General features: G+C 38.9%; 1 protein-coding gene across 3 annotated transcripts; it reads right to left on the bottom strand.

The window, feature by feature from the left end:
• Positions 1-1,651: 1,651 nt before the first annotated feature.
• Positions 1,652-11,137, bottom strand: LOC146501399 (mitochondrial basic amino acids transporter-like). Of its 3 annotated transcripts, XM_085133266.1 has the most exons (4): positions 10,715-11,135; positions 8,441-8,484; positions 8,192-8,275; positions 1,652-4,945 (listed from the first exon to the last, which is right to left on the bottom strand). In XM_085133266.1, exons 1-4 carry the CDS (start codon positions 10,740-10,742, stop codon positions 4,187-4,189), a joined length of 915 nt encoding a protein of 304 aa, XP_084989392.1. In that variant the 5' UTR covers positions 10,743-11,135; the 3' UTR covers positions 1,652-4,186. The 3 variants fall into 3 exon arrangements, with proteins under 3 accessions (XP_084989392.1, XP_084989393.1, XP_084989394.1); XM_085133267.1 differs by lacking the exon at positions 8,192-8,275 and having other exon boundaries at positions 10,715-11,137; XM_085133268.1 differs by lacking the exons at positions 8,192-8,275; positions 8,441-8,484; positions 10,715-11,135 and adding an exon at positions 6,332-8,178 and having other exon boundaries at positions 1,652-5,265.
• Positions 11,138-12,573: the final 1,436 nt, after the last annotated feature.

The raw sequence follows: 12,573 nt of genomic DNA, 5'->3' as shown, positions 1-12,573 counted from the left end.
GTTAATATGCATCAGCCCTGTCAACTTTATTGACTTTGTTGAACCTTCAGCAGGGCTGGAATGCCACAAAAATTGGCCCTGGCATTTTGACTAGAGACCGGCCCACCAGGCATTATAGGAAAAACAATAAAAAGCCTTTGAATGAAAAAAACAAAACAAAAAAAACAGTCTTGTTGGCATATATGTATGATTTCTATACATTTTACATCAGATAATTATTTAATAAAAGCTAGACATTTTAAATAAGAATAAGAAAGAAAAGTATTTCTTTGTGCCCCCCTTTCCCTGTTAATGCCCTACCTGCCGCCCTGGGAAAACTCTGCTAGACACGCCCCTGCACAGTTACCAGCTGTCAGCTACTTAGAAAAGGATCCTGGTGTTATTTGTCTCTCAGAAACAATTCATAACTTCCCTTCAACTCATTCATGTCACCTAAAAGATAAACCTGTTTCTCCATCACCTGCTCAGCTCAGTAAGGACATCTCCTGGTTTCATCTTCATATTTTCCTCTCACAAGACATCAAAACCGATACTAGGACCAGCAGCGTTTACGGACATGGGTCCAGCAAACATCAGCTGATACTAGAAAGTAATATAAAATAAATTCTAACAACAGCTTATCAAACTTAAACGTGTTGTTTAGCGCGATCTCTGCTGGCTTCCTCTTTCTGACGCAAAGCGGGCGATAAACAAACAAGACATGGGCATCAGAAAAGCCGATCAGCTGATCATTGATCAGTAGCAACAGGAGAGGGATGGGGAAAGACTGAGAGAAGAAGACAGAATAATTCAAGCACTGTCTTATTTTTCAGTCTAGCTGAAGTACGGGACAAATCACGTTCCTTTTCACCTCAATACCATTTTCTTCTGTTTGACTGTGATAAGACTGCTTTCAGCGCCCTTGGCCAAGCAAGGGGGAGGGTCCTTGGCTGTTCCAGCCCAGAGTCGATCAAGACCAATTGCCCAATCCACCACATTTCATTGTTTATACCGCTACAAAAAATCACCATCGGGCAATTCCCCGGAATCTTCCACGGCCAGTCTAGCTGTGACCTTCAGCATCACTTATTAAAGATTTAGGGGAGGATTTGTATATATTTGAGCCCGCATCTATACTCTTGATCTATTGTGGATTAGAGAAATCCCAAAATAAATTTGTGCACCCAATTCTCGTTTTTTAGTTTTTCTGGAAAAAAGAAAATTCAAAGAAATTTAAAAAGAAAACAGAATTACATTCATGCACAGATGAGTGGATGTAAACTTCTCAAAACAAAGGTAGGTTGTCATCTAGTGACGAGTCAGTGTAAATGCAGGTTGTTGTCGTTGTTTTTTAATTCAACACTGAAGCCTGAAAGAATGTGTAAAGTATTTGTTGTTGTATTTAATGTAGTAGTATTTCAATTACACTTTGATCAAATCGGGTTTGGCCCTTGAAACCTATATCTCCAACTCAAGTAAAGAAGAGGTGTGATTATTACTGTTGAGAAAATGCATATGTGCTAATCGCACAACACACAAGCAGTATTGTCTGGTTGTCAGGGGTCTATTATTGTAGGGTCTTTACCTTACAGTATAAAGTATCTTGAGGTGACTGTTGGTGTAAAGTAAAGATGAAAAACTGCATTAAGAAGACTGAGACAAAAGAAACAAGCAGCTATTGAAATTATTTTTATTTACCCAGTTGTACAGATCTTTATTGCCAAAATAGACAAATACGTTCTGCATGACAAAAATATCACATCTCAGTTTTTTTGTGAAAATACACCAGGTGCCTTAAACTGATTAAAGACAGTTTAAAGTTAAACATGGACATTCAAGGCATTGCACTGCATTATTACTTTAGAATAAAAAACATATAATATATATTTAACCAGTCACTTCAAAACAATCCTGCATTATCAGATTTATATCCTGTAAGTATTGCATCTTTCAAAGAGCTGGAATAAATAAATTTAATATTTGTCATATAATATGCTTCAGATGTACTTTGTAGCCCCAGATAACAGTCGCTGTTTGAGAAGTTGAATATAGAGTTAAACAAAAGCAACTTTTGCATACATGGCAATCATGCTTTCATTCATCACTGCCACAACACAACACAACACAACTCTGTTTAAGTGAAGCATCACTGAAGGATTCCCCAAAAATACTTAAACTCTCAAAATAAAAGACCTCCACATCAAAACAGGTGTGTTACATTCAACAAACGTGGAATTAGTGCAGCTGCAGGTAAGTAGATTGTTTTAATGCAAAACACGTTGGGTTTAATTTGCTGCCAGTGTGAGAACTTAAAAGCTTGAAAAAGCTTTGATTGGAGTCTGACAAGACTGACAGAAAAATATCCCCTTATTGAGAAGAAAACCTCGATTTCATAGCAACGTTTACATTTAAACATGAACACTGATCCAAAATTTCTTCTTTTAAATGTGTTTGCTTCATTCAGCAAAGGATGTTACACCACCAGAGCTCAAAGGCAGTTCTGGTTAAAGAAATCTGGATCTGTTTTCCCTGAAACAAGACAAAGTCAGAAGAACACCAAAGTGCAATAAATCACCTAGAGCAGGGGTGTCAAACATAAGGCCCGGGGCCTAAAATTGGCCCAGCAAAGACAGCTGGTCTCTGGCTGACTTTAGAAACTATCACGAAGGGCACACATTTTTGGATTAACTTTATTTTTTTATACGTTTTAAGCCTTTCCTGCTGATAAAGACCTCCCCCACAGTCATTCATACTATACCAAAGTAGTTAAGTAATAGCTAAACAATTAAATAACAGAGGTTCCTGTTATAGAAATTTCAGTTAAAACAAAAAGAATTTCATTAATCAATAAAAGCTTTAGGTTTTATAAATACGGTACAGTGTGTTCAGTGAGCTACCAGAATGTTTTCTGTAATTTGCACATTTACAACTTAGAAAAACAGGTTCTGTTGAAATTGCACTTCTTTATTTCATATTAATATCTCATAGATTAAATGTGCAGTTAAACAGAAAGTGGAGTGTCACTTGTCCGGCCCATTTAATATGAAAGTGGACTGCGTGTGGCCCTCAATGTAAAATGACTTTGATATCCCTGACCTAGAGTAAAACATGAAGCCGCACGCCTGCAGTAACACATTCACACGAACATCCTCAATCTTGTGTTATTTGTTGGTTTCAGAAATGCAATTCTTTGCAGATTTCTTTAAAGTGCCCCAGCATGAATATCTGGCCTTGAATATCAGGCACACACTTAAAATCACCTTTAAAAAGAAGATAATGACAAACACAATAGCAAGGTTTTATACTAGACCTTTAACACAGCAGTGAGTAACAATAATAAAACTTGATATTATTTGGAAGAACACAACACGCACAGGCAAAACAATAAAACAAAAACGGCGACCGCAATCTCGATTCACACCCAGACGTTTTTCATTCGATCCCTGAAGAGCTGTTAGACCTGATGCTTTTTGCTTGCATCGATACTGGCATGTGCTGCACGGGCTAATCGTGCAATGGATGAGACCGAAGCTGTGATGGTTTTTGGTTTGAAAGCAGTTTAGATGTGAAAAGTTGTGCACGCTTATCACACGCTACATTGGCTCCCTGTTACTCGCCCAAATCTCCAGAGGATACACTTCAGGTACAAACATGTGCTTTAGCTTCCTCACACAAAGAAAACCCGTTTTATAAGGCAGGAGAACTTCTTTAGATCTACATTAAAAAAAGATTCTCTGGAATATTTAAATCCAGATAAACGCTGCAAATTTGAAGATATATGTAAATAGAGATATTAATTTCCAGTGCCTATACCATACACACAATCTAGCCATACTGACAGGTTTGTGGCTAAGTAACAAATCCTTTTCTTTTATACAAAATAATTCAAAGGATGAGGTCATTTCAAAAGCTGTCATGAATCTGTCAGCTTCTATTTCCCCCACCTTATTAGAGGTATATCAACTTCTGCATCTACAGAAGCAAACACTAAACTTAAATTATTGCTAAAAGTAAAGATGTTTTGCTCTCCTTTTTGCTCCATAGAAAATAAAAAGTGCTGATATAAAGTATAAGTATATTTGGATTCAAAACAAGGAATGGCTGATGTGATGCGAAACCAAGTCAGAGTAACAAAAAGTGTGAATATATATTTTGTTTTGGTGTATTCTTCTAAAGTGCCTGGGTTGAGGATGAGCACTGTATGCTGTCACAGGTTGGTGGGCCGGGTCAGCTCCTCTGTCTGTGTCGGGGCCGGCTCACAGTCTTTAGGCCTTCTGTCCTCACCTTGCGCGTACATGAGGAAGAGGGTGACGGTAGCAAAAGTGGCAGCATTCACAGGGAAGGCTCTTAGCAGTGTGGGAGTGAGGCCTCGAGTAAACACCATGTAACCCTCTTTTCTGACACTCTGCCGGATACAGTCAGCAATGCTGCTGTACTGGTTCACACCACCCACCCCATCTGCTTGGAGTCGTGATTTGATCACATCTACGGGATAGTTGCAGACCCAACACGTGACGCCTGCCATACCCCCAGCAAAGAGCAGTTTGGGAATCAAAAAGCGGGCATCTGGCTCACAGCCGAGGCTGCGAGTCAGCAAATCATACGACAGGAAGTAAACCCCGAAGGCAGGTGTTTCACGGACAAGTGTAGTAACCATGCCCCTGTTTACACCCCGCAGACCCTCGTGTTTGTAAATGCGTAGCAAACAGTCAAAGGAGTTCTTATACATCTTTTTATAGCCCGTCTTTACCCCAGTACCCTGCATTTGCATGCGGGTTTTGGCCAGCTCCATGGGGCAGCAGACCACAGTCTGGATGGCTCCCGCTGTAGCACCAGCAAGGAACTGGTTCCTTGGGGTGTCTTCCCCCAGCCATCGCATTGTATTTCCCTGAACACCAAACACTATAGCATTGATGAATGTAAGGCCCATGATGGGGGATCCAATGCCTTTATACAAGCCAAATACCTGTGGTAAGGGTGAAAGATAAGACATACAGTAACACATCACGATAAAATGAAATCAGGGTAAAAGATAAAAAGGGTTTTAATGAAACAGTTTCTGTTTTTTCCTTGTTACTTAATTTTAAATAGCATTAATACCCAATAATAATTTTAATAATCATTAAAAAAATAAATAAAAAACAGGTTAACTCGCATGTTCTGTTTTCACAGAAGCCCATATACTTCAAGCTAACACTATAAATTAAAGCCTATATGTATTCTTGATAGCTTTTGCATATCCCAGACCTATAATATGTTGTTCCTTCATCACAATGAGGAACTTATCTACACTTGTCATTAGGGCTGGGTATCGTCACTGATTTCTAGAATAGATTCAATTCCGATTCACAAGGTCCTGAATCGATTCGATCCACGATTTGATTTAATTCGATTTGAATCTGGGAAATTTTGACCGTCAGAAATATTATAATTCAGATCAGTGCATTTACAAATTTTTGTATCTATAAAAAGGAAGCTGACACACGCAAGACTTTATCAAAGGTGTGAGCGTCAAAGCAGATGCCTTTGTGTCAAAGTAGCTGAAGATAAAACACAGAAAAACATGAAGGTGATTTTCCTGGCCTGTGATTTTATAAAAATATTCTGCAGTACATCAAAAACGAAAGAAAACCATTAATCAACACATGAACATTACCTCTGAAGTTACAGCGGTTTTATTAGAGACTCGGCTAAGCGTTTTGCATTTTGCATAATTTAATAAATAAAAGTTTAAATTGGTTCAGTATTGAACGGCAAAAAATAGGTTTTCTTTTCGGAAAATTGTAAAAGGGAAAAAAAAACAGCGGCCGACAGCCTGTAAACAACGGTAGACTTGTGCGTAACAAGCAAGCGATTAATGCAGAAAACAGTACAGAGAGAGAGAGAGAGAGAGAGAGCATCGTGGTCGAAGCAAAACAGTAAAAGTCAGAGGGAATTCATGACGATGTTTATGTGAAGCGTAGTTTGGAGATATTGTTTGGAGAGAGATCAAACTAACAGCTTTAGAATCAGCGCATAAAGGGCGTGAACACAAAGCGCGGACCCGCCGACAGATCAGAATCAGCAGCTGTCGGCTTTCAGCCCCGACCGTGAGAAAGGCGACATCTAACTGATTCTGATCCGCAGGTCGCGCTGTGTGTTTAAGTCTTTGTGCAGAATCCGTGTTCCTGCTCTCATTTACTGTCTTAGCTGTTTGGTGGTTGTTGAAATTTTGTGAGATTTCACCAGAGATTCTGGCATTTCGGGCAAAATAAATTTATATTAAAAAATCGATTCAGGATTTTAATGAATCGATTTTACGTTATCCAAGCCAGAATCGATTTTAATCGATAAATCGATTATAAAAACCCACCCCTACTTGGCATTACTTCCCTGATCTCAGTTTGAACAGTTTTTTCTCTTTGACAACCAGAAGGGTCAGAATAAAAAAATGCTACATTACATCTTATAAAGTGATGGCAAGAGCCATAAGTTGCTTTATCTTTCAAGGCAGTTAATTATTTTCTACATCCCATTCCCTGTGATAAAGCAGCCTGCAGAACCACATTGAGACTGATAACAGGCATTTGCATAACAAATCGTATGACCATTTTATATATATTTCCAACAGTATCCTGAATCCTAAAGAAGAAAATATGATCATTTAGGGAAAATCTGTGAAGTAATTACGGTGAAAGTAAAAACATAGCACCATTCTGATGGGAAGTGTGGTTAAAATGGCCCCTAAAACCAAAGCCATTTTCAGACGTGTGTGTTACCCAATGGGGCCAGTGTCTCTTGCTGTGTGTTACACGTGAGAAAGTGCACCTTTGGACAATGACCCACTCTGGTTCTCCTAACACTGCCTGGTGTTAATGTAGGGATGGGTATTGATAAGATTTTCACGATTCCGATTCCATTTTCGATTCTGTTTAACGATTCAATTCTTTATCGATTCTCTTATCGATTCTTATTTTAAAAAAAAGAGATCACAAAGGTCGATTAGCTTAGAACTTTGTTTTATATCTTCTCTTTGAACAAGATAAAAATTTAGGAGTAACATGGCCTTACAAACCCAACAGTGACATCTTAAGAGATCCACAGCCTACAGCTCTTCAATGGGGTGTCACAGGGTCCCCAGGAAAAAAAATTGTAAATGTAAAATAATAAAATAAATATTCTTCTGTAGCAATAACAAAGTATAATATAAATTATTCTGTAGCAATTACACAAGAATATCCAGTAATGTCCCTGCCTACAATTAAACACATTCACTTACCGAAAATCAGGGGCATCTGCTGTGGCAAATGGGTGCAAACCTTTGACCACAAACTTAGTCACTGCTCGGTGACATTCGTCTATCCTGGCCTGAAAGGAGACGCTACCGGTAGACTGCAGCGAGAACTGCCAGCATCTGAGCCAGACTCTGTCTGTCTCTCTCATCATGGTCACCTAAATGCACAGTAATGGCAGGTTTTGTAATAAGGCAGATCGCGCTAACATAATATGCACTGTTAGTTGATTATTTACCTGCCGCATTAACGGGAGAGGACGTGCAAACGTTACCGCTGCTGCTGGGTTGAGATTCACGAGTCCGGAGCGGAATTAAAAACACGACATTCATTTAAGGTCATCGCGTGTTTTGTGAGCAAATGCTTTTTCATATTCGTAGTGTTTCCTCCCTTAAATGAAATATCTACTTTGCAAGTATTGCAAGCTGCCCTGTTGTCATCCGTTCTCGTAAAGTATAACCAAACTTTTGAGCGTTTGAGCCGCTTAGGCGCCGTGTTTCCTGCCAGGTAAATGACGCTCCGTAACGTGGTGATGTCATTCGGGGCGACTGGAATCGATAAGGGAATCGTTTGCAAAAATGGCAAACAATTCCAAGGAATTGAAACAGTGGGAACCGGTTCTCAACAAGAACCGGTTTTCGATACCCATCCCTATGTCAGTGTGTGAAAAAGAATCAAGCATCACTTAAGTCTACACATCACTTTGACTTTATTGACTTTAATCTAATAAGCAAACCTATAATATATAACCATGATCTCTGTAATCATATTATTACTGCATACTAGCATTAGATTGATCTGTAAAGCAATCTGCACGCCCTGCGATAGATTGGTAACCTGTCCAGCATGTTCCCCGCCTCTTTCCCTATGAGAACTCAGGTAGGCTCCAACCCTGCACTGGATAATATGAAGAAAATGAACGACTAAAGAAATCCACATACCGACTCCTGACGTATGATGGACTGGAAGCAGTGGAAAGTCCCACGATATAGAGGTTTATCAGCACTCTGGACCTGCAGTCTTACCTGAAAGACAAGATGTTTGGAATGATCACCTCAACACTGGAAGACTAGAATCATGCACGTTTTACACATTATAAGCAACTGATTTCATTTTTAAAACATGCAAGTAGAGAGAGTGGGGGAAGAAAAAAAACGGGAAAAAATGGCAAAAACGTTGTTATTACCTACCTTTACTGTGTCAAATGGGTGTCCAACCAACACTCCAGCCGCACCTGCAGACAATGAAACAATACTGGACTAATCATTTGGTTTTAATCTGGAGCAAACTGGAGCAAAAATAGGAAACCCTGAGAGAGGCCCTCTCTGATTACACATGAGATATCCTGCAATTCATATGTAGCTATTCATTTATTATTCATATGTTTCTATTTAAAGCAGTCTTTATAACCCATATGGCCCACTTGACCAGTTTTTGAAGCTCAAAAACTCTTGCTGCAGTTGCGTCATTTTAGAGTCTACTGCCATCGCCTCTTCAGCGCCACCTCTATGAGCATCAACACTCTCTAAAGCTTTCTTTAGCATGCCTTTGAATGTTGCATAATCTGGGCCTGTAAAGCACATACTAATGTTGTGATGCCAGCTTGAATTTTTCACCTGAGCCTATGTTGTAACACGTGCTGATTATATCTCTTGAACTGGTGACAAACATCATTCAGTTTTAATATAGGAAACCTTCACTAGATAACGTACCTGTACAGCAATCCAAGAGGGTATCAGTAAAAAAAAAAAAAAAAAAAAAAAAAAAATTATATATATACATATATATATATATATATATATATATATATATATATATATATATTTTTTTTTTTTTTTTTTTTTTTTTTTGGGGGGGGGGGTCCCCCCTTCACAAAATATAAATAAAAACATATACTACTACATGTTCATCTATGTTTACATATATATATTTTAAGTCAAATAACAAATGACATATCCCATCTCGTTTTTGCAAATACTTGCTTATTCTATGGTTTGAGATGAAAAAAATGCAATTGAGAACCAGTTTAGCAAACATAATACTATAATAACTGTTTAGAAAACACACATGTATGTTAATCAACCATGTGTAGCACCGTGGTAAACAAACAGAGTGTACTAATCCTGCATAATCACCTGCTTTGTCACTTGACCTGTTTGTAAAACGAGCTCCTGGGAGCTCAGTTCCAGTTGTAAGCTGGGAAACGCACCAAATCAGACATAACACAATGATGAGCAGTCACTGACCTCAATGCAACAAGAATATTAGAAAACAAAAAAACAGTAGGGATGTGTTCATAGTTTTAGCTTTTCTTTCCAAGCTCCTTAGACTACGATGACCTGGATGACTGAGAACCTTCACAGACATGCAGATATTATCTTTTTTTTTTTTCAGATAAACTTGAACACAAACATTCTGAAACTGCAGTAGCCAACTTCCAATTTGTTTTTAGATGGCTCCCTAAATATGGGAAAGCACATGATCTTCCACGTGACTCACTTTAAACACAACAAAAAATAAAATTGGACTGTAAAAGGTTGTGTATGGTTTGGAAACAGCCAAGCCCTTTTTAGCAGGAAAGACTGGTGGAGCTTGTGGCACTGCTTGGGTGCTTGTGGCACTGCTTGGGTGCTTTCACTTCTCACTGAGCTAAACAAGTGGCACAAGGGAGCCATAAAGAAAGTTGGCATACATTTATAACTAGAATTTACTTGCAGCAAAACGACAAATGTTTCTCTGTCTTTCAAGCCTCGAAAGGTACAGTATATTTCAGGCAAACTCAATCACATTCTGCCATACATTAATTAGTACAGAAGAAGTTAATTTAAGCTACTGAATAATAATTCTGGAACACACTGAAGTGAGTTAACCACATCTACATCCATAAATGAACCCAATCAATCGGTGGAAGAGGCATTAATAAAATGAGGCTCAGTAATGCAGTTTCTACTTAGAAGCGAAGGAAAACTTCAGTGTCATACCATTAGTGAAAGTGAAACTACAATATTTAGTACTTCACATAATCACACATTATGTGTGTGCATGCACACAAACAAAAACATCATAGTAAGTTAGTTTTTTTTAAATGTATATATGCATTTTTTACACATGCACACACATCACAGTAGTCGTTTCTAAATACACACACACACACACACACACACACACACACAGATAGATAGATAGATAGATAGATAGATAGATAGATAGATAGATAGACAGATAGGTGTGTGTGTGTGTGTGAGAGAGAGAGAGAGAGAGAGAGAGAGAGAGAAAGAGAGAAAGAGAGAGAGAGAGAGTATATAATCATATCTTTTTAAATACGTTTTACATACACATGTGATTTATGTATGATAGTTTTTTTAGCTGCTTGGTGTTTTGATGGTTTGCTACCATGACAAATATCAGGAACCACAGTGGGTATCTGACACGGTAATAACGAACAGAAGTGGTGAGTGACTTACCTCCTAAGCATCCAGCAATGAAGTCCATCAATAATATCTAAAGCACACCAGAAGGTTCTCGATGTATTTCTTTCTTTCTCAGCTTTTCCCCAAACAACCTTTACTTTAACGTTTCCAAAACGTGTACCTAAGCGTTTTATCTAGCTGATGGATCACTGCTAAATGATAATATCAGATAACGTTTATCTTAGCTACCATTAGCTAGCTTGTAACGTGCCTCTCTCTGTTACAGTCACGAATCTTGCTAATAGTATTTTCTCTGTTTGTGCTGGTAAACCTCTCCTGTTGACCTACGCGCTACATGAACCCTTGCGACGCTTACAGTCAATGCAGACTTCATCCACACTGTGTGTCTGTAATTCAGAAGTTCATTATATATGTATGTCAAAGGAGCTTGCGTCACAGGAAGTTGCAGGTAACGGTAGGACGGCCCGCATAGAATTGCTATCCAATCAGGGGAACAGACACCAACGCGTATCCTAACATTTAGAAAACAATAAATAAATGAATACACACTACAGCTTGATGCTACGGGTGATATGAAACTATGTTTTTACACATGTGGTATATATTGCACTTTGCACATTTTGAATGCTCTTTCGTTGAATAAAACAGAATTTCTTCTTTTAAAATGTGATAAACACGTTAAAGCACGGTTTCCCGCATGGTAAGTTTCATCCACAGAAACTGGCGTTATCCGAGTTGGTACTAGTCAGCAAGATTTTGATTTACAGTCAATGCAGACTTCCTCCTGAATTTTGGCTAACTGGGTTTTCTGTACTACGAACGTGGTTCGCTTCTTAGCGAGGTATATGGTAACTTATGTTGTGACCCAACCTGCTCCGGAGATGTTCTCCAGAAAATAGCGTCACCTGTCCTGGAAGGTCCCTCGGACCTCTCCGAGGACCAAAAGTCTTTTTGCTTGTGTTTCTTTCTTTTTTCTGTTAGATTTTTTTAATCGCATGTAATGTCTTTGTGTTTCCCCTTTGCGTTTTAGTCGTAAATAATATCATATTTAGACGCAACTTTATTCCTTATTTCGTTCTATTTGCAGCAAAACAACTTCACAACAGTTGCTCTTAATATTTCATCCTAGAACAGGACTCCTACACTGTTCTTGCTGATCTCATATCAAATTTGTATACGTATGAAGTTTCATTTCTGCTCTTATGTTTCGTTTTTACTCTCTAAGCCTTAAATGCCGCAGTCTGCAGCGAAAAGAATAAAGCTGTCAAGTTATTTTCCGATTCCACTTTCGCTTTCAAATCAGCCGCAAGCGCTACGTCTACATTTATTCAAATAAAGCATGTTTATTATAGATTCTTTGCTCTGCGAATACTTTTTACATGTGCGGTTGCCCGGGGCGGCATCACGGGCATCGGCAAAAAAATTAATAAAAATTGCTCGTACTCATGCTGCCCCGACGTCATGCCACCGCATATTGGGAATGGCATAGACACTGATCGATTTTCTATCGCCCATTTGCTGGGAGTAAGGGCGCACTCCGTTTGCGAGGTGCGCCTGCTGCTTGCGGCACAGGGAGGAAAGGGCGGGGCGGCGGGGGAGTCTCTGGCTGGAGCAGCATCTGATAACCAACTCGCAAAATAAAAACAAACCAACAAACACGAAAACACCAGATATTATGATACAGACTTATAATTTGCACCAATGTTTTTTCGAAATCCTGTACGCGAAAAGTGAGCGCGAGAGCCCTCGGTGCGCTTGCTTGCTGCTGAAGTCAAAGTAAACTTTATTGTCATCTCCGCTACAGTCCAGTAGAGTCCAGAGAGACGAGACGACGAGGCTCCAGTTACAGCAGTGCAAGTAAACAAGCAATAAATATAAGAACAGTAAGAAAA

Source organism: Neolamprologus multifasciatus, chromosome 15 (assembly GCF_963576455.1).
Source record: "Neolamprologus multifasciatus chromosome 15, fNeoMul1.2, whole genome shotgun sequence".
NCBI lineage: Eukaryota > Metazoa > Chordata > Actinopteri > Cichliformes > Cichlidae > Neolamprologus > Neolamprologus multifasciatus.
Note: the sequence above shows the minus strand (reverse complement) of the source record. Positions and strands in the feature narration are given on the sequence as shown.